Genomic DNA, 21,424 nt, shown 5'->3' with positions numbered 1-21,424 from the left:
AAATCTTTTGGTTTATAAATCAATTCTGCAGTGAGGGTGGACATCGGGAACCACAGGTCTTAAGATCCCAGCGCTTCTGTGCTGTGTGACCTCCAGCAAGCGACTTGACCTCTCTGAGCCTACCTTGAAGGGGGTGTATGAGTGCGTGTGCAGTCTGTAAGCTTGTGACTGTGGGGGGGCTGGCATGACGCCTGTCACACAGACAGCACCCCAGAAATGTCCTGGCAAGACAGGCCCTTGATCTTCTATCTGAGCTCAAATGAAGTGTTTCTGTGTGTGTTCTTATGGTATCCTAAAGACACAGGCATGGAGGGAGAGAAGGGGGAGGGGGGAGGGAGGGAGGGGCTGGGAGAAAGAAGGAAGAAGAGGGGGGAGGAGGAGGAAGAGGAGGTGATGGTTGCAGGGGCAGCAGGGGTCACCACTGTTCCCAATTACACTAAAACCTTCCTTTGCCTCAGAGGTGAAGGTGGCTCCATCACTAGATGGCGCTAGAATTAGTCATTTGGGACAAAACTCAAAACTAGTGATTTTACCTTCTGCCCCCATCAAAAATATTTTTCACATGGCTCAGATTTAAAAGATCGCGAGGATACTCAAAAAGCCCAATTTCAACCTATAGGCGAGAACATATTTAAAAACTGGATACAGAAAGAAATATTTAGTACGACTCTCTACAGAAATCGTCGCCTGAACGACTGCTAGGTACCGCATATAAGAGAGGTTATGAACAAAGTTAAAAAGCAAAAGTCAGTTTAAGAGAGAAGATGCCAAACATGTCTTCCAGTACCAATGCCCCTGTCCCTAATATACAAAGAGCATCGACAAATCAATAATAATTAAGTCCGGATACAAATGAAGGAATGACACAAATAGTCAATTTACAGAATATACTGCGCGAGAACACACTGTGTGAAAAGCAAATAAAGACGAGAAGGGCAGACCATCAAGGGGAAACAATCTCATTTGTTCTCACCACAGGGTCTGTGATCTAGGCAAGGATGCAATGTACTTCCCTTCCCACATTTTCCTTCCTCATCCAAGGAACCCCGAAAGGCAGCACCGAGCCCTCGGCGCATGGGCAGTGTGGGGAGGGGCCCAGGAACAACCCCTTAAGAGTCAGAACCACACTACCACAGCTGCCGGGTCTGGAGTCTCACAGTGAGGAACCACGTTCATGCTGGGGAAGGGGACCTGGAGGACGCTGGTCACACAGAGGACCAGACGCCATTCTGCAGAAGTTCACAGGGGACAAGATGAGGTGACAAACTGCAGTTCTCTTTCTTTTCACTTTCCTGTTGTCTGAGCTGAGGGTGGGTACAGCAAAAGCTACTTTCTTCTTTTGTTATTTAGGGCTGGGAAGACACATTAAAGCCCCTGAAACCTGGCCACGCAGCTCCCTAGTGCACACACTCAGGTGCGCTGTCGTCCACACAGCTCCTGGGGTCCTAGACAGGTAGCAACCCCATCCACGACAGATGCCCGTAACCCTTGGACCCCAACGTGCACAGGCTATGGGATGGTCCTCGAGATGCCTTCATACACAGAGCACCAAACTCTCATGCCAACCGACTCAATACACCGAGGACAGACTCCTGACTGTGTGTCTGCTGCTGCTGCAGCAGTGACCTTCTCCCCTCTGCAAGCAGACTCACCCCAAAAGACACTGCAGAACAAGGAGACACCCACAGGGAACTCTCAAATCCTACACCCAAGTTTTAGAAACCCAAAGAAAATCCAAGAAGCCTTTTGGGCCACTCACCTGTCTTGTAGCGGGCTCAGCCGTGTGTCCACGTGGCCCCCTGGGCTCCCTGTCTCTCTCTCTTTTCCTCCTGTTCCCCCTTTTTCCTGTGTTCTAGTCACTGGTCCCCAAGTTCTCCTGCTGAGTCCGGGCCGGGTCCCCCCACGACTTGGCTTGTGTGTAGTGAAGACATCGGCTGTCAACACGGCACGCCGAAGCCAAGGGGTTTAAATCAAGTCTTCCCTCACAACAATGACATTAATTACGCTTTTAACACATTTTACTGGTTTTTTTTTTCTCACTTCGTGCCACATCTGTGCGAACAATATCCAAAAGATTTACGGTTTTCTTCCGTAATTACAGATACACGGACTGCGCACTTATCAAAATAGTTGCTGAGCAATCAGCTCGCGTCTCGCTGCCTGCCAAGGGCTGGTGCTGGCAGCAGCCACTCATTCAGACGGAAATGTTGAATCAGGACTTGGGTGGGGGGAACTGCGACAAATAATTTGCCTGTCAAGACAGAGCGACGGAGAGCCAGTGTATACCGGCTGTGTAGGGGTGGGGAGAGGGTGTGTGCGGAGGTGCTCCGAGACCCCCTCCCCGCGCCACCCCCCTCCCCCGCGCCCTGCAAACCTCCACTTCTGACATTTGCTTCATGTGTCTACGGATAACATTTAATGAGCACAAAAATACGTCTTCCCGATTCCCCGAAGAAATCATTAAAACATTGTGTTATTCTTAAATGTCTCGAAAATGAATTAGTGCCCCTAAAGGGGCTGTTTGTGTGGCGTGTCTCCATCCGTTAAGGCTTCTCGTTTTCTAGCTCGGTGACAGCTGGGATGTGGCACCCCCCCCCCCCCCCGCCCTCCTTCAGGGGAGGAGACCTGGGAAGCTGCAGGCGTGAAGTCAGCACCCTCCACTCTGGGGCTCTCTGTGACCTCTGAGAACACAGACGTTGGGGACAGGGGTGAGAGGCAGTGAGGATTTTCTAGAAGGTTCTACTCTGGTCTCGGGGACTCAAGTGGCTCTTGGCTGGGCCCGTAGCTGAGTTAAAACAGCCTGGGGTCCAGAAAGATGAGGGTCCCACGGTGGCTTCAAGAATTGAATGAAGCATTGTTTTATTTTCTGTGTGTGCCCACATATGCGTGTGTAAACTTGCACGTTTGCCTGGATGCACATGCATGTGTGTGCCGTAGGGAGGCCAACAGTCAACCTGAGGTGTCCTTCCTCAGGAGGCAGCTACTTTGTTTGTTTGTTTGTTTTTTGAGACAGCTTTCACGTCCTGAAACTCCTCAAATGCGCTAGAGACTGCCTAGCCATGCACCTGAGCCATGAGCCTGGCTCTGCCTCCCCAGCAGGGGATCACAAGCATTCGCCTCCACACACACCTTACATGGTGCTAGAGGTGGGAGCCCGGCAAGCACTGTCTGTGAGGGGAACCACCCAGTACTTGGTCTTTTGGGCCAGGCTTTCCTCAATACTAAGATTCCAAGGTTGGCTGTGGAAAAGGTGGCAGTATCTCTCTGTTGCCCCGTGATGGCAGAGTCATCTGTGGCCCTGGAAGGGGCCTCCTGGGGCAAGAAATGGATGAGAAGACCCAGGTGACATCAGAGTCGCCTTCCCACCCACGAGGCAGGAAGCTGGACAAGGGATGAAGGCAGCCTCGAGGACACTTCACACCAGGCTGCCTAAGTCACACATCCTCATATTCTCTCTCTCTCTCTTTCTCTGTCTCTCTCTCCCCTCCTCCCCCCGGTGGGCCTCCCTCCACCCCCCCCCCCACCCCATGCCCAGCTTCCAGAGGGTCTGGCCTCCCCCTGAGACCAGGCCTGTCCCCCCCCCCCCGAGACCAGGCCTGTCCCCAGACCCCAGCACCATGAAGCCACCATGGTATCTGTGTCACCCGGTGGCTCATGATCTCTGTAGTGGCAATTAATCAATTATGGGGCCCGAGTACTTCTTACCTGGCGCTTCAACTAATTGCTTGTAAACACTCAGGAATGCCGCCTCTGCCTCCTGTCCTCTCTTACTGAGAGCCACCACCTTTGGAAAGAAGAGAAAGTGTCATGTGTGGCCATGACCTGGAACCTGCAAGGAGATGGGTATCTTTTTGTGCAAAGGGGGAGGGGGAGCCGGGGGCGGTTACAAGTCAAAGCCTCCACTCTAAGGAATCTGAGCCCAGAGCCCAGCTGCACTGTGCCTGGCTCTTTGAACTTGGACATATCCCTGCCCCTCTCAGCCTGTCTCCTCATTAGTTAAATGGGGGTGCGGCGTGGCTAAATTATAATAAGACCCACCTCCTAACCTGCTTAAAAGAACGAAACACAAAGAAAAGCAATTGGTAGGTTATTAATAATATTCGCTATTAATATTTACTCAAGGGCAATGGTTTTAGGTTCAAGCATGACATGTTTTGGGAGGAAGTGTGACATGGTTGGTGAATATTGTGAAATTGTTGGTCCGCAGAAGACACTAAGAGTTTCACCAACACCAGAGAGTAATAGAGTTTATATGAATAAAGTTCCCGGTATACTGATGGTGCTCAATAAATGCTTCCCACCTGAACAGCTCAACAGAGTGCTGAGGGATAAAGGAGTGAGGAGCTGCACTCACTCCGTCCTTCTCGATGGGTGTCACCTGCACCATGTGGCAAGGTGACTTGTGGAGGGCTGGCAGCAGTGGGACTTAGGGGCTCAGGACTCTCTCATTTCCTGGTTCAGACAGTGAAATCTAGCCTTGATCCTAGCTCTTACTGGCCATTTGCAACATAGAGTCCTGGGCCTTCCCCATCTGAGCCCAGCCCCTGGAAGGTATCGGCAGCAAGCCCTCATCCCTGGGACCCTGGCTGGCTGGGCCACAGTGCCACACACGTCCCTCTCAGCACCAACTTCCTGTGGCGAGTGGGAGTGTGGGATGTCAGTCTTCTCTGTGCTGGCACTTCCCATAATTCTCAGCGGAGAACTCAAAGAGACAGAGGGATGGATCTGCAACCAAGGTCTTCCTTAAACGTGCCCTCAGAGCTCTTTCTGGCACAAAGTCGGTGCCCAAGACAATTATTTTATTTATTTATTTATTTTTGGAGGGCAGGCAGGACATGGTTTTATGTAGTCCAGGCTGGCTTCAAACTCACTATGTAACTGAGGATAACCTTGAACTCCTGGTCTTCTTGCCCTGCCTCCTAAAGGGTAAGGCTCCAGGCGTGCCTTAGTATAAGCAGCGCTGGGGATCGAACCCAGGGCTTCGTGCATGCTGGGTTTGCACTCTACCAACTGATCCCCGTTCCCAGCCCACCAATGCCATTTACAGAATAAACAAATTGAGTGTGTTGCACCAACCCTGTGCCCAGCCAAAATGTTGTCTAGGGCTCTTTCACTTCCCAGTGGTGGAGGCTATTTGTGAATTGAGCCTATCCAGAGAGGTGGACACCAGAGGTTTGAACCGCAGTTCAAGCATGGCTGGCTGGACACAAATTCACTTAAATCCTCATTCCTCTATCTTTCCAGAGTATCCAGGGGCTTAGCATCTGGCATGCCGGAGGCCTCAAAGATATGATTATCATCAAAGGTGACCAATTTTCTCCTTGACTGTCAGCTCTGAGTGAGAATCTCAGTTGTGTTTTGTCTCTCTGGAGTTTAACAAAAACAACCTAAGAGAAAACCTGCCTTGCACATACTAATGCACTAAGGAAAGGTTTACACGGCCCACATGGCTGCCATAATACCCATTGTGGCTGCCATGGTACCCAATATGGATACCATGCTGCCTAATAACAGCTGCCAAAGCCATGTGTGGCTCTTGACCACCTGAACCACGGGGACTTTAAATCAAAGCCCATAATGAGTGTTGAGTATGGAATACACATAGTATTTTAAAGACTTAGCATAGAAAAAAAAAAAGACAGCATAGCTCACCACCATTTTAAAATCGGAGCTACATACACTCGGAGGTGATGGTGCGCAGTCACTTTTTACTATTTAACAATGTGGTTACCAGAAAGTGTCAGATTCCGTCTGTGATCATTAGGTTTCTATTTGACAGAGAGGGTCCACAGAGGCCTTTCGAGATAGGAGGAGTTACACAGGAGAAGTAGAGAGAGATGTGCGTCAGTGTCGAACAAGGACTTAAAAGGCCAGCGAGTACAGCAGTTTCACTCTCATTGTTCTGAGAACAGACCCTGGTCTCTGACCTTCCAGGGAGACCGTCTTTTATTCATTCAACCAACATTTCCCAAGAGTCCCTTGTCATAGGCCCCGCACTGAGGACTAAGAATAGCCATAAACCAGCGGGAACATGGACTTCAAGGCAATCCCCCCCGGATGATTTGTTACAAGCACTAAATGTTTGGAAGGAAACGCTTGGGGGCGGGGCGCTGGCAGAGGGTGGAAGTGGGGGGAGGGCTGATACAGTTTGGTGGTGGAACTTGGCAAGTCCCCATCTTTCCCTGAGAAGGGAGGCATGCTGGGGAAGGACAAGGGCAGGAAGTGTATGAAAGTGGAATGGCCCAACACAGGTACATGTGCCGTCCCTCAGAGACCGGCTACTCCAAGCGAAAGGAAGCTACAGCGGAGAGGCAGTGACGTGAAGGGACGTCAGCGACAGCAAATGCCCAGGCAAACCGCATACTCTTGTTTGTAAACATCCAAAGACAACGTCACCAAAGCAAGTCACCAAGTTACCTCCACTACTGTCTAGCTGTGTGGGCAAGCAAATTGAGGCCCTTTGTCCCTGGGAAGGCAAGAGCCCCAGGTGGGTGTGGGTGTGTCATCTTGACCCTTCTGGATGCTCTGGCTCCCCAGGGTCCTGAAGGTGCTTGAGGTTAGAAGCCACTGCATAGCTGACACGTAGCTCATGGAAGCCAAAAGAAGCAACACCGCTTACCACCCATCCCGAGATGGAGAACATGCACACGCACGCACACTCCAGTTCCCATCATCCATGCTGGCATTTGCAGAAGGGGGAGAATGTTCTCATGACTTGTAAAAGCAGGAGTGGGGACAAGGGCTGGCTGAGTCCTTTACAGACAGCCCAGCCTCAGGGCAGCCCTGCTTTCCTGTCATGATGGCCACCAGTCTGCAGTGGCATCCTTATCTCTGGGACTGTCTTTGTAGAATGTCCCTTAGAGCTGAGCTGTCCAATACACTCACCTCCATCCTCACGCCACTGGCCACTCCAGTGCTAGTGAGATGCACTTGCTATGGAGCCTGGTGACCCAAGTCTGATTTCCCGAACCCACATGGTAAAAACCACCCCTGCAAGGTGTCCTTTGACCTCTACATGCATTCAGTAGAATACATGTGTGCCTCCCCCACATACAAATAAATATGTGTAAGTAAAGGTGGCCATTCCACACTTGAATGTATGGTGAGAATAAGGAGTTTGTAACTCTTAGCACAGAAAAAGAAATGAAAAAGTTCCAAACAATTATTTTATATCTACTGCTTGTTGGCATGACATTGCTAAGGCCGGACTAGGCAAAACCAAAGCTACTATTAAAATTAAATCCATCAGTTTCATCTTATTTTTATATTTCATACGGCTTATTCTCTCTCTCTCTCTCTCTCTCTCTCTCTCTCTCTCTCTCTCTCTCCTCTCTCTTTCTCTGCCAATCCAATCCAGAAAGGGGTTGCAAACTACAAGCTATAGGCCAAATCTGGCCCTTTGTTTGTTTCTGTAAATAAAGTTTTATTAGAGCTTTACTCTAATAAAGGTACACTGTCCATGGTACCTTTCAGATTTCTAGGACAGAGGAGCACAGCTGGGACAGACCCTTCCATCAGTGAACTAACAATGTTTACTACTTATGTGCTTTTCTAGGGACTGTGGCTTTTGTCCTAAACCCACAGGCCCTGACCAGGGAGCTTGGCAGGAAGAAAAGGCTGTGTAGCTGGCTCACGGCTATGCCTGGTCACAAAGATGGGGAGGAATAAAGTGTCCAGCCTCATGTCTCACAGAAGTTCACCGTTAGAAACAGCAATAGTGTGGCACTTATACGGCCTCTTGTACGGGAACCCAGCAGGACCCTGGCTATGAGGAGAGAAAGAGGCTGGTTGATACCATCTATCTGGCTCCTGCCTGCTGGGGGTTAAAACCTGGCAAATAAGGGCTCCTCTAGTCCGTGTTTCCATGCCTGGATTTTACGTGGGTTCCAGAGATTTGAACTCCTCACGTTTGCACAGCGCGAAGCTATCTAACCACTGAGCTACCTTCCGAGCTCCGTAATGCCCTTCCTTTCTTAGGTGCACTAATTCTAATCATCCAGGCCGACAGTCAGCACTCCTTTCTGCACATGTATCCCGCCCTTTTCCATCATGTGTCACTGTCCCCAGGCCTGAAAGGGATGTCTGCAGGAGCAGGAGGAATCACTGGACATTTTATTACCATATTTGTTATTAGCCCCGGGTTAAAAATAAAACAGAGGGTCATGTTTTCAAATGGCAACGCTAAGAACACTTTCCAGGTGACACTATGTGGCCCCTTGTTTGTTTGTGCCAGGCTCTGGGGCCCCAGCAAGATGTACCTCCCTGAAGCACACGCCAGGCTCTGGGCACTATTAGCTATAGTGCAATCACCAACTACTGCAACCAGGAACTCCTGATTTCCTGATTAAACAGCTCAACTTGGACTTTTCACCTCATGCAGGGGTGACTGCAGAGTCCCCCAGTTCTTCTTGCTCCTCCCACCATTTTTGTTCCACTCCCCCATGGAAAAAACAAAAAACAAAAAACCCTGGCTTCCATATAAGACTGCATTTAAATTGCCTGTCACTCAAAACAAAGGCGAACTGCTCATTTGTAAAGCGCCAGCCACCTGAACGCTGCTGTTTTTTTTTTTTTCCTCCAAGCCTCCACGCAATGGAGCACAAAGATCATTTTTCTATTGTTAAAATTGTATAAAAGAAGCCAGGGCTTTTTTTAGCAGTGAAATACACGATTTCACTTCTCTGCTGAGGGCTGCCTCATAAAAGGGACAGGAGGCTTCCTTTAGTACCTTACAAATAAATTTTGCTTTGAGGGTAATAAAAAAAAAAAGGAAGAAAGGAAAGAAGAAGAAAAATAAAAAAGAAGGAAAGAAAGAAAACTGGCCCTGGGCTTGGAGAAGGAGCCAGGACTTCCTCAGGGCTGTGTCTCAGGAGAAGGACGGCATGGCTTCCTGACAGCTTCGTGACAGCTTCGTGCTCTGTGAGGGTGTGGCCAGGATGAAGCAGAAGTCCCTGCCAAGGCTGCTGTGCTTGTGTTTGGGTGCCCTTGGCTGGGCAAAAGTGACTCTGTGCCTATTGGCACATGGCCCTGCCGGCCCTGCCACTTTAAGAGCTTAAATGGCCAGAGTGTGACCTTGCTTCTGCACCCATGGGTGACTCTCCAACTACCTCACCCCCAGAAGGGTGAATTCACAGGCAGCTATCACCAAGCCTCTTGGTTCTCTACTTGCTCGGGCTTGGGCTAGCCCTCTGTCCGCAATGCCCACCATTGTTTTTCTGTGTAGAATTCCGATCATAACTAATGCCTAGAGCACAAGGGCTTCTTGCAGTAGGTAGGTCATGAGAACTCCAAAGGCTCCCTGGGGCAGTCCTGGCTGAGAGGTGGTTCCTGTGTGAGCCAGCCAGAGAGGCTGAGACCGTGGCTTCAGGCACCACAGGAAAGCTAAGGTAAGGAGTGACTTCGGATGCAGGACTAGTTGTGTGGCAGTGAGCGGGGGCTGGAATTTCTGTGATCTCCTAGCAACCTAAGTGGGTGACGGTGGCGGCTGCGTTGGGTCTGTCCTTTCAGGAGAGCGAGATGGGTTTTGTTGGTGTCATGCACCTGCCAAAACCCACAGCGACACGCGGTGCTACTCAGAGCCACATGATGCAGGAGGTTCATCAACGTGGCAACAGCTGTGCAAAGCTTACAGTGGGCAGTGGGGATGCGTGGAAGCTTTGAAGTCCTGGTTTGAATTCTCCTTCAACCTCAAACTACTCCAAAAAAAAAAAAAAAAAAAAAAACAAACAACAAACAAACACACCTAAAAGACCATGTCTCAAGATTTTACCATGCACCTGACCTTAACCTGGACCAGATCCCTGTGAGGTTAGCATCATATTCCCCATGTTAACAATGGGGAGAACCAGGATCCAGAGAGGCAGAGCAAGCAGTGAAAAGCTGCCCAGCAAGGAGCAGAAGTGGAACTCGCACTCAGGACCCAGAGCCCACGCTCTTGCTGTGCGCTGTGTGATGGTGTCACCCTTACCTCCCCAAGGCCAGGCCCCGCCCTACGGGACACTACACGTGTACTCCTGTGCGCATACAAGCACGTGTGCGCACTCTTGCGTCCTGCCTCACTCTTGGGGGTCATGTGGCATGTGACAGCTGAGAAGGGCTGGGAAGAGTGGGCTGGAGCAGCCTTGCGAGCCTATTTTCTTGGACACTCTAGTGTTTAAAAAATATTGGAGCTGTCAGAATCCATCAAGCCAGACACTCCGGATTTGCACATTTGACTGTGGTATGTAAATGACACCCCAGAAAGGACCAGAATATGTAAATATGTGCATCTAGAGGGAGCCAGGATTTTAAAACCAGAAGAGTGCCAAACTGCCAGCTTATCCAGGGAGTCGGGGGCGGGGGTTGGGGGGGGATCTGGCCACGCAGGGCCCATGCTTCTATCGACAGCGGCCACCTGGAGCCATCTGGGCCGTCTGTTCAGACTGGCCAGGATCTGAAGTGGCCCCGTCCTAGGCCTGGCACACCTGCCCCAGAGTCATTTTAACCTCTGGTCCATATCCCCACACTCACCTCCAAGTCATTACTCTATACCCCGTGCCTCCAAAGCTGCAGCTAGGTGACAAAGGGCCAGGGCCCAGGGACAACTGCAGCCTTTTTTCATTGGCTGCTCTGGACACCGAGTCAGCTGTCTCCCTAAGCCGCAGTAGGCTCTCTAGTATCTCAGCGCCCCATCCCGAAAAACTCAGCCCTGCACACCCATCTCTTGGGGGTACCCAGAGGACTCTACAGACGCCAAATCCTGATGAGGTGGAAGGGTGGCCAGTCCTGAGGAGATGGGGAGGTGGGGGGTGCAGGGGGGGGATGACAGGAGGAAGGCTAGGAGAAAGCATGGGGCATGCTTACAGATAGTGCCTAATAAAGGCCTAGGGATTCAAGGAAGGGCTTTGGAGTCTATTCCAAATGTGGGTTTTGATCTCCTGGCATCTGAACTCCGGTCCCCAGCTGTACAGTCTACCAGTAGTCTCTCCAGATCCTCAGCTACCTCTTTTGTGAGGTGAGGCTGGCGATGGGTAGAGCTCTTCAGGGTGTGGTGCAGAGCCTGGCCAGCCTCCAGGACGTTCATGTCAGGGGGGTGGACGGCCGAGAGAATCAGCAAGCTTTCCCTGCCATTCCTCTACCTCAGCCTCCCCACTTGGAGCGTGGGGACACCAAGGCTCAGCAGGTGTGTCTTGACACTAGCAGTTCAAAGACAGGTTTCATTTGCTGTTTCTTGTCGTCTTGAGGTGCTAGCAATGCCACCCAGAGCCTCTGCAGCGTGCCCAACCCCGGAGCCCTGCCACATGCCTGTCAACATTAAGAGGTGACACTGGCCAAGGCATAGACCAGAGTTTCTGGTCAAAGGACTACAAGGGTGAGTTAGAGGTTGACACATGAGAGGTGGAGCCTGGCGACAAAGGTGAGTGGGTAGAGTCAGAAATGGCAAGAGGCTCCAGCCTGCTCTGGGTCACAGGTGCCCTCTGGGGCTGTCCCCCGTGGGTTCTGTATCACACTTGCCTGCCCAAGCTAGCTTAGTGGCCCCACATTCTCTCAGCTGCATGCCCTGGGAAGCCGGAAGGGCTGGGGGAACCCAGGTAGCCCCGCTTTCTCCTCTCAATGCCACTCTGGCACATTTTCCAAAATGCCAGTCCAGAAGAGCAAAGCTAAAGGAACATGTGTGCCCTTTAAGGGAATGGCGGCCACGCAAATGTCATCAAAGTGTTGTCCTTCCCAGGCTTTTAAATATAGCTGTGTCCTTTGGGAAGTCTCTGCAGAGGAAGGTCCTGAGGGAACCTCAGCCGGATAGGGCACAGTTGAGGTGCCCGGCTCTAGCCAGAATAAATATTCTCAGTGCTTTGGCCTATGCTATGGTCTCTGTTGCGGCTGCTGAGCTCTGTCCTTATTCTGCAAAAAAAAAAAAAAGGTGGGCGACCATATGCAAAGGAGACTGTATTCTAATAAAGTTTTATTTATAAGGGCAGGAGGTGAGCTTAGAATTCAGCCCACAGTCTGACTTTACTAACATGCTCCCGCTCCCATCTAGAAGATTCTCTGCTGGTTTAGTCCCATAGCTTACTCGTCATGGGACCTTAGGACAGTTGCTTCGCTGTCAACGGTGTCAGATGGGGGTGATGGGGCACACCTGCAATCCCAGGACTCAGGAAGTGGAGGCAGGAGAATCAGGAGTTCAAGGCTAGCCTGGATTATGTGAGACCCTGTATCAAATCAGAGGAACGAAAGAGTAACCCTATATCTAGTTTGGATCGATGGGGTGAGGAACAGATTGGAGGTGGCCCAGCATCTGCGTGAGTAGGACCCCTACCAACAGCAGGTGACGTGGCCATCGATACGCACATCCGGGTAGTGAGTTTTGCTCAGTGCTCAGAAGAGCATCTGGCATGTAGGAGAAGCCCGATAAATATTTGCCAAAATGATGGATGATCATGTCAGCGCCCAGCCAGAGAAGGAAGCATGTGGGGGACACGGTCTCCTCCCTGCCACCCCAATAGCAGGGTTTCCCCACCTTGTAGCCTGACAGGGTGACTTTAGACACTGAAGTCCTTTTCTTCTGGCTGTGAGGAGTGTCGCATTCAGACTGACTACATGTCGTGCAGCAGAAGGCCAAAGTGCCAGGAACATGTCAGAGTGACAGGGAAATGTCTGGGGCCTGGCCAGGGATGGGACAGGTATGGAGAACTGGGAGACAGAGCAAGCGTGGGCGTGGCCTCATCCAGTGTTCAGTGCCATCTTGTTTGGAAATGACTCAGTCATTGGGGTGGGCTTTCAAAGAGGCCTGGTGTGTGCATGTGTGCGTACGTGCTTGTGTGTGAGTCCAGGGTTTGTGGGTGCCAGAAGAGGGTGTCAGATCCCCTGGAGCTGGAGTTACAAGCGGTTGCGAGCTGCCTGGTGTGGGTGCTGGGAAGGGAATCCAGGTTCTCTGCAAGAGCTCTTAACGGCTGAGCCATCACTCCAGCCCCTGGCTGGCCTTGAACTCACAGAAATCCTTCTGTTCTAGCCTCTCCTGTGCTGGGACTATAGGCTTGAGCCACTCTTGACAAGCCACCAGAGTGGCTGCTTCCAACCACCTGTCTCTTTCCAAGTGTTTCTGTGGGGGCCGGGCAACATCCACTCTCCGTCACAGCTCTCTGATGCCTGGAATGTGCCTGTCGCTCTTTGCTGACAGCATCCTTTTCTTTTCTTTCCTACAGGGAGCGACACCCCCCAATGCCTTCAGGAAGGTGCTGGAAGGAGGAGGGAGAGCGGTGTGGTGTGGGAAGGCCGGAGTTCATCAAAGACACTCATCCAATTGTTCAGCCGCTTCTATGCCAGGCAGACACAATCGATACGAGGCTGAGGGCCAGGCCCTGTTCTGCAGGCTTCCTCCTTTCCTGAAGTAACCAGGGCCCGCCATGCTTGTGCTGAGGTGGGCTTCTGTTCTGCAGCCGGTTGGATCAGGCTGATGGGCCAGACAGGCCTCTTAGCTGAGCTGAGCCTCGGACATCCATTACCTTGCGAGTCTGAACTCAGACCTGCTTGATTGATGCTTCTCAGCTGAGGTGAGCTTGACCCACCCGGAGCTGAGGAAGCTGGCCTGGAAACGGCTGTGAGGAGGATGCCTTCCTTGGTGTAGGTGGGAGCGTGCCTGCCTTGGTTCCAGATGGTTGTATTTGCTTTGCCCTGCTCTCTGCACGTCTACCTCTGCTTTCTCACCTCTCAGGAGCCCAGGGGTTCGAATCCCAGCTACACCAGCAGCTGTGGGGCCAATGCCATTGAATCATCCTGGCCAACCTTCATCTGTAAAATGGGCAGCACAGGCCCACCCAAACCAGGAAACCACACAGCAATGGGTGCATCTAGCACATGATGGCATTCCGTAAACATGACAGCTGCCATTGGATGGGTCCCTGCGTGCATGCTCGCCCTCAGAGATTTCCGTTCCCTGTCCTAAGACTGGATTCTGGCTACGTCTGCTCCAGACACCTCCCATCTGAGGCCTCAGAGCAAATCTGGGGTTCATTTCCCATCCACCAATGCCAGGGCTGGAACCTGGGTGGGGCAGAGCATAGGCAGAGAGGCTGCTCCTGCCAAGAGCAGTGTTGGAGGAGATGGCAGCAGTATCTTCCCACAAATGACAAGGTAGGAAAGAGAAGGCAGGAAAAGATGTCCCCAAGACAAATGGCCATTTCCAGCACTGTCCCTGGGGCTGGGATGAGGCAAGGGTCTGGCTCGCTATTGCCTATCACTGGCATCGTTAATTTCTTTTTGTTTCCTGCTGAGGTGCTGGCTCAAGGTGAGCAACTGCGCTGCGGCTGCAAGGATTGATAGATTGCATTTCTTTGCCGGGTCCGTTTCATGCTTGGTGACTCCGCAGCAAAGCAATTATCACCGTGGAATGCATAATGGCCTAATTAATAACTAATGCCAGCTCGGCCTCTGAGCCATGGTTAATACCTTAGCACGCCAACTCCCCCCCACCCTTCCCCCCGCTTTAAACATTTGGAGAGAAAAATATTATTATAATTGACTGGTTAGATTGTTAAAGGGTCCCTGCCCTGTGGACAGGATATGTGGTGGGAAGCATACAAGGCCTGGAAGAAGGAGAAGGCCTGGGCCACCAACTGGCTGTGTGACCCTGCTCAATGTCTGGGCATCTCAGTGCCTGAAAAGGAGCCATTTTTCCATATGTGTGCACTCGTGCACATGCATGTAACCTGGGGCTCTCCTGTTCCATACCATACCCTTGGAATCTGGCACATAGTAAGTGTTCGATAAATCACGGCTAAAGGCTGGGGCTGCCAATTTGAAGCAGCTGCGTGTCTTCGGGCAGGTTACTAGCCCTCTGTGCTCATCTCTTGCTTGTATCATAAAATGCTGACAATGACGGTTCCCAGCTTATGCGCAGGTCAAGGGGAATAATGAATTGGGAACCACCGAGCACTCAGAGTGCTGCCCGGGACGGAAACACCAAGGGCCGCGCCTGCCAATCTTATCACATGTCAATCAGTACCCACTTTGCCAGTTCGTCAGTGCTCCCCCAGCTCCTGCTGAGTGGGGACCATGGGGGGGGGTGCAGGGAGCCCAGGAGTCCACATGTACGCATCTGAATAATTAGGCAGACAGACACACAACGAGGAACTGTACTAAGCCCTATGAGAGGGCCCATGAAAGAAAGGGCTAGGGAATCTCAGCAGCTTCCCCATAGGAGTGACATGTGACCAGAATTCTGTCGGGGATGCCTGGTGATGCCTGAGGGAGGTGCTAAGGGCGACTAGTGGGGACACCCTAGCCAGGCAGAAGCCATCCGGTGATGAAGAGCCACCTGACCCAGAAGCTCACGGTTCCCAGGCTGAGAGCTCTGCAGAGATGCGTGGTGGGCAAAACGCCAGCAAGGGGGCAATGCGGGTAGAGCAAGTGCAAAGGCCCCAAGGCAGGCACTGGGCGACTGAGCAAGCACTTTTAAAGAAAAGAATGGGGAGAACGCAAAGAAGGCAGGCAAGGTGGGTGGCAGAAGTCTCAAATGGATGTTTTGGGGTCGAGAGTCCATCCTGGGAGTTGCTGGAAGCTTTCAGAGGGTTATAGTGGGGTGTGGGGGTACCCTATGCTGTCAGAGGGTTATAATGGGGTATGGGGGTACCATATGCGGTAAGGGTTATAACAAGGTATGGGGGTACCCTGTGTTGTCAGAGGGTTATAATGGGGTGTGGGGGTACCCTATGCTGTCAGAGGGTTGTAATAGGGTATGGGGGTATCCTATGCTGAAAGAGGGTTATAATGGGGTATAAGGGTACCCTATGCTGTCAGAAGGTTATAATGGGGTGCGGGGTAACCTGTGCTGTCAGCCCTGGAGGTTTGGTTCTCAGGAGCAGCAGGAGAAGTTAGAATCACGTGTTGCTCAGTCCAGACAGCCACAGAATCTCATGCCAAGGTGGATCCTTGCAAAACACATGGACATTTACATGTGCAGTTGGGGAAGGAAAAGTATTTGGGGACCGGGAGAGGGAGCAGAATGTGTAAAGTTTCCAAAGCCTGGCACCACCACTTTTCTCTGTCCTGTGGTCTTGGAAGCTGGGGAAGGCTTTTAGAAAATTAAAAAAAATATAATTAATATACTTATTATTGAGATAGGGTCTTACATGGTCCAGGCTAGCTTTGAATTTATTATGTGGCCAAGGATGACCTTTAGCTGAGTCTTCTGTCTTTACCTCCCACATACTGTGGGCCTGTGCCACTGTACCCAGTGTGCGCACTGGGGACTTAACCTAGGCCTTTGTAATCATTAAAGAGAAGAAGCACAAAATACAGAATTAGTGAACAGCTTGGGACTCAGGAGAGGCATAGGGGCAGAGAGGGGCAGGGAGGGACACAGAGCGGTGGGGGAGGAACAGGGAGGGGCGGAGAAGGGCTGGAAAGGGCAGGAGAGTCTCTCCTACCCGGACTCACTATACTGACACACAGGCTGGCCAAACTTGCGATCATCCTTCCGTCCTTCCTCAGCATCCTGAGTGCTGAGGTGACGGGCACGTATGTTACCATGACAGCTGGACCCTTTCTGAACCAAAGATACAGGATGTAGCCTGCAGTCCAGACACCTCTTTGAGCTCACAGAACCAGGCACAGGTTCACACAGAGCCATCTTTACAGGCAGACCTGGGTAAACTGAGGCGCAGGGTGCTCACCCTCCCCCCTCCCCGCGCCTCACTGTCCAGTCCTCAGATCTCACTCTGTTTCAAAGCGGTCAGTGTGTGTGTTCTGAGCACAGGCAGCTTCGACCGCTGATGAGCATCACTGATGGCATCTACCCAGGCGTTCACACACTCAGCAGCCCCTGGACGGGCTCAGTACTGTCCCTACATCACCCTCCCAGCCTCACAGACAAGATGCGGCTTGTCAGTCGGCTTTCAGGGCTCCGCTGTCCTGCCCAAACATGTCTCAGTCTCATCCTACAGCACAAGCCGTCCATTTGGAGGCAAATCTCTTCACGTCTGCTTCCCGTACCAGCACTGTGCCATCTCAATCCTCAGCACAAAGCTACACACCAGTCACCAGTCGGCTGATGAAGAAACAGGCTGGGAAATGACCTGCCCAAGGTCACCTAGCCAGTGACCAAACTTGGGCTCAAAACCCAGACTGCCAAGGCCAAGGCCACTGCTCGTCTCATCATATTCCACCTCCTAATCCTGGCTAGGACCTCACCTCCTCCACGAAGCCCTCCCTGCCTGCCTCCTTAGACACCAAGTAGCCCTTCCTTGGAGCAGTGGGGAAGGCAAGATTCTAGCACTTGTGTGCATTTGTCATGGTGGACCCTGGGGACTGCTGATGGGGGCTCAGCCTCCCTGTCAGTAACAGATTTCTCTTTCCTCATAGCTCAGCACAGGGCACGGCCACTCCTGCTACACTGACCCCTCCCAGCCCTGGCAAACTCCCCATTACTAGTCGAAGCCTGTTCTAGAGCAGCAAGCTTTCGCCCAGCAGCAAGGAGGCGCTCTGTCCCGAAAGGACAGCCATGCAGCAGATGGGGCTGAAACCTTGGCTTTTGTGGCTCCAGTGGCTTTTGTCCCTCAGGGACAGAAATGATATGATTCGGCCTCTCTTGTCCACAGAGCAGCTAAGAGTAAGGGACAATGGGATGACAGGTGACCCTGCTCCTCAGGGGGCTCTGTGGTGCATAGCTGAATATCACACACACACACACACACACACACACACACACACACACACACACACACACACACACACACCACTGCCTAGAACAAGATATTACCAAGTTTGCATGTACACAAAATTGCTCTGGCGAATGCTAGAGAACTTGGTTCGAATCCTGACTCCTCCCCCCACTTCTCAGCCTGATTCAGTCTCCCCATGCCTCCATATCTTTTTTGTAGAATAAATAGCATGACCTCTATGTGAGGTTTCTCTAGAACACTCCACAACATCCCAGATGTCAGAGATGTAGGTGTTGGTGGGACACACAGGAGTGTCTGTGGGACTTGCAACCCCTGCCCCTCACTGTCTCCACATCTCAGGTCCAGGGTCTCAGGCTGAGTCCCTGCTCTGCGCCAGGAGCTGGGACCCAGCTCTGGTCTCTACTGGCCTTGGGTGTCATGAGGGGAACCAGAGTCCTGTGTGTTACTTGTTTTGCACCTGCAACATTGCCTGCTGCACAGCAAGTGCTCCGGGAATACCTGTCCTGCAGATTAAAGAATGGATGAGTGGCTGGGTGGTGGTGGTACACACTTTTAATCCCAGCACTCGGGAGGCAGAGGCAGGCGGATCCCTGTGAGTTCGAGGCCAGCCTGGTCTACAGAGTGAGTCCAGGACCGCCAAGGGATACACAGAGAAACCCTGTCTTGAACCGCCCCCCCCAAAAAAGAGTGAGTAAATGAATAAATGAATGCAGTAATTACATTTTTCCCTTAAAAAGAAGAGTCACCGACTATTTCAGCAAAGCTCTGGGATCCTAGATCCTGCTGTGACTGCTCAGTTCCGCTCTGGGGTGGTGAAGAAGCAGCCATGCCTGAGCCCCGGGAGTGGGGTGGGACAAATCATTCACCAAGTGGGCACCGACCCAGGGGCCAGCGTAACATTTGTACCTCTGTGCTCATTGGCAGGAGGGTTGCCTGGGTGTGCTGGGGGCTGACACAATTTCAGGGCTGGGACGGAGCCCAGAGAATCAAGGACGGCAGGCGGGCACTGCCACCTACTCTCACCCCAGCCCCAAAACGGAGTTTTAAATTTCCAGAAACTTTGAAAACTCCTGTTTAGTTCATAATTAAATTCTGTTGACAACACAGACTCGGTGGACGTCACGTTAAGTGGAACAATACACCCACGGGATCTGAGGGCGCAGAGCTCTGCACCGGGCAGGACTGTGCATCTCCTTCCAGCTGCTGGGTGGCTGACACCATGGCAATGTATCTACACCACAGGCAGGGCTGGCTGGCCACGTGCTGTCAATCCGCCTGGATGTGACTTCAGGCTGAGGTTCCCTAACATCAGAACCACTCACAAACCCTTATAAAACCAAACCCCAAACCCCAAGCTTTACAGGACCCAGTTTTAAAGCCTTAGAAGGTGACTGGATGAGGACTTTGACCTGGTCTCCTGCTACTTCCTGTCTGTCTGTCTGTCTGTCTGTCTCCTGGCTGCTATGAGAACAGCTGCTCCACTGTGCCCTTCAGGTACCATGTCGGCTCAATGCAGAAAGGCAGGGCCACGTGACCGCAGAGGCCCGTGAAACCCTCAACCAAAAGACTCTTTCCTTACTGTTTTTCTCAGGTTATCAGTCACAGTGATGGGAAATTTGACACACAGAGGCTGCATCTGGTCCCTCATGGTATCCCCAGGGTTCCCAGTAGGGTTTGCACACAGGAGGGCTCATGGGTCATTTAGTCTTTCCACGCCTTGGCCATAGGAACCTGAGTGTGCAATGTTGATGGCTTTGTGGGCAGTGTCTACCTGTCTCTCCCAGGAGGCCACAGTGCCACAGGGGCAGGAGGGGTGACTTCAGGGACTCAGGAGATGCCTCAGCCAGTGAAGTTGTTCCCTTGTAGGCATGAGGACCTGAGTGTGAAGCCAAGAACTCATATCTTAAAAAAATTAAAAATTAAAAGCTGACAGCATGGAGCTGTAAACCCAGCACTGGGGAGGCTGAGGCAGGCAGAACTCAACTCCTCATTGGGCTAGTCTTGCCCAGTTGGCGAGCCCGAGATCCGAGTGAGACTTTCCACATATGCGCTCACACACACATGCTCACACACATGCTCACACACATGCACTCTGTAGCTGGCCACTCTCCTTCATACACAGCAGGTGTCAAATCCGTGTTTGCTGAATGAGGTCTGATAGAGCTGGCGGAAAGAAGAGGGCCTTCTCAGCAGGGAAAGGTGTTGAGTGCCACTGTGGGCCAACAGGAAGGAGTCAGGGAGCCCCATTTTGGTAGCCCACAGTGAGTCTAGAACATTCTGCTCTGGGGAAGTGAGGGAAGGTATGTGGAGTTGAGTTGGGTGATGGGCTGAATAAACAGGTCCCACGCATCTTTATTTTTGTGAATCTTCCCCACCTCCCTGGGGCGGGCGGGGGTGGGGGTGGGTGGGGGAATGACAGGTGCTGTGTGCATTCCCCATTCCACAGCCAGGGAACGCAAGGTTCATTTAGGGACCAGGCCATGAGCAGAGCCACTATATGAACTCAACTATGCATGACCCAGGGTTTATACGCACTCTCTTCCACCCTGGGCAACAGGGATGGGATGAGTCTGAACTCTTGTGTACCTCTAGCACCTAGCTCCATGCCTGGCACACAGTAGGCCCTCAATAAGCATCAACTGAGCAGCTGCAACAAGTGGGGCTAGAGTGGGTGTTCTGTGTTTCCAGTAGTTTCCACAGCACGCCCAACCCTGTGTGACCCAGAGGCATCTCGATGGACACACAGCCGGTGGCCTCATCTGCCCGATGCCAGACCGCCCGGCCCCAGAGCTCAGTCTATTAAAAGCCTTGTAAATTTTCATACGCAGGCGTCTGGGCAGCTGGGGGTAGGCTAATTGCTGTTAAATATGCGGGAATGTTCCTGCTACATGGCAGCCAGAGCCATCGCTCTTCGTGACTGGGCCCAGCCCGTTCCTTTGCTGGGTGGAAAAGCTTACAACATGCACACGAGGCCAAAAAGCAATTCGTGTCAAGAAAAGATCAATAATATAAAAATAAAGCACAAGAATGTGAGTTAAAGGGAACGCCATGTAAATATGTGGTTCACGTCCATGATACCAAGATTAAAAACGAAAAGGGAGAAAAAAAAATCAATCAATACCCTTCTTTAGATGATGTTATTTCTAATGAGAAGGACCCGGAACGGCTGCAGCTATCTGCTTAACTGGGGGGCAGGGACATTAATAATTTACTTGATATGGCAGAGAGCGAGCGTCAAAGAGGATGACTGTGGGTTCTTAATTTGGTTGTAACCCGGCATCACGGTCTGAGGATGCTTCGGCGGGTTACTGGGGGCCTTGCCCCCAGCTGGCAGGACAGCCAGGGAGACAGGATGTGGCAGACATCAGGGAGGGCGCTGGCTGCTGGTACCTGACTCGCTGCAGATGACACTCTTGTCTACTGAATACTTAGTTATCACATAACCGAGCCTCGAATTAGAATCTCATTCCGTGTCTGTTGTGGGGCCCCTAACTCGGCCTTCTCAGCACCTCTTGGTCACCCTGTATGCTGCGGCGCCCAGTTAGCTCTCCAAACCAAGGCTTGTAGCTCCCAACCCTTGAGGCTGTGTGGGCCTGGGCAAGCGCTCTCTGAGCCTGTTCAGGCCTACAGAAAGGGTACAGTCTGGGCTGTGCCTCCACTGCAGTGTTGAGCCTATGAGACTGGCCTCACAACTGGTCAGGTCTCGTAGGCCATGGCTGGGCCTTGGTTACTCACCTGTGAAATGGGTAGGTGGGGCCCCCACA

General features: G+C 51.9%; 1 protein-coding gene across 11 annotated transcripts in view; it reads right to left on the bottom strand.

Moving 5' to 3' along the window:
- CUX2 (cut like homeobox 2) overlaps positions 1-21,424 on the bottom strand; it is a 186,416-nt gene that overhangs the window by 39,686 nt on the left and 125,306 nt on the right. For all 11 annotated transcript variants that reach the window (XM_084762080.1, XM_084762078.1, XM_084762081.1 and 8 more), the window contains one exon: positions 3,706-3,784. In XM_084762080.1, coding sequence (XP_084618206.1) covers positions 3,706-3,784 — 79 coding nt within the window. The remainder of the gene's footprint in view (positions 1-3,705; positions 3,785-21,424) is intronic.

Source organism: Acomys minous (assembly GCF_964271855.1).
Source record: "Acomys minous genome assembly, chromosome: 16".
NCBI lineage: Eukaryota > Metazoa > Chordata > Mammalia > Rodentia > Muridae > Acomys > Acomys minous.
The sequence above is the reverse complement of the archived record's forward strand: the minus strand, read 5'-3'. Positions and strand labels throughout refer to the sequence as shown.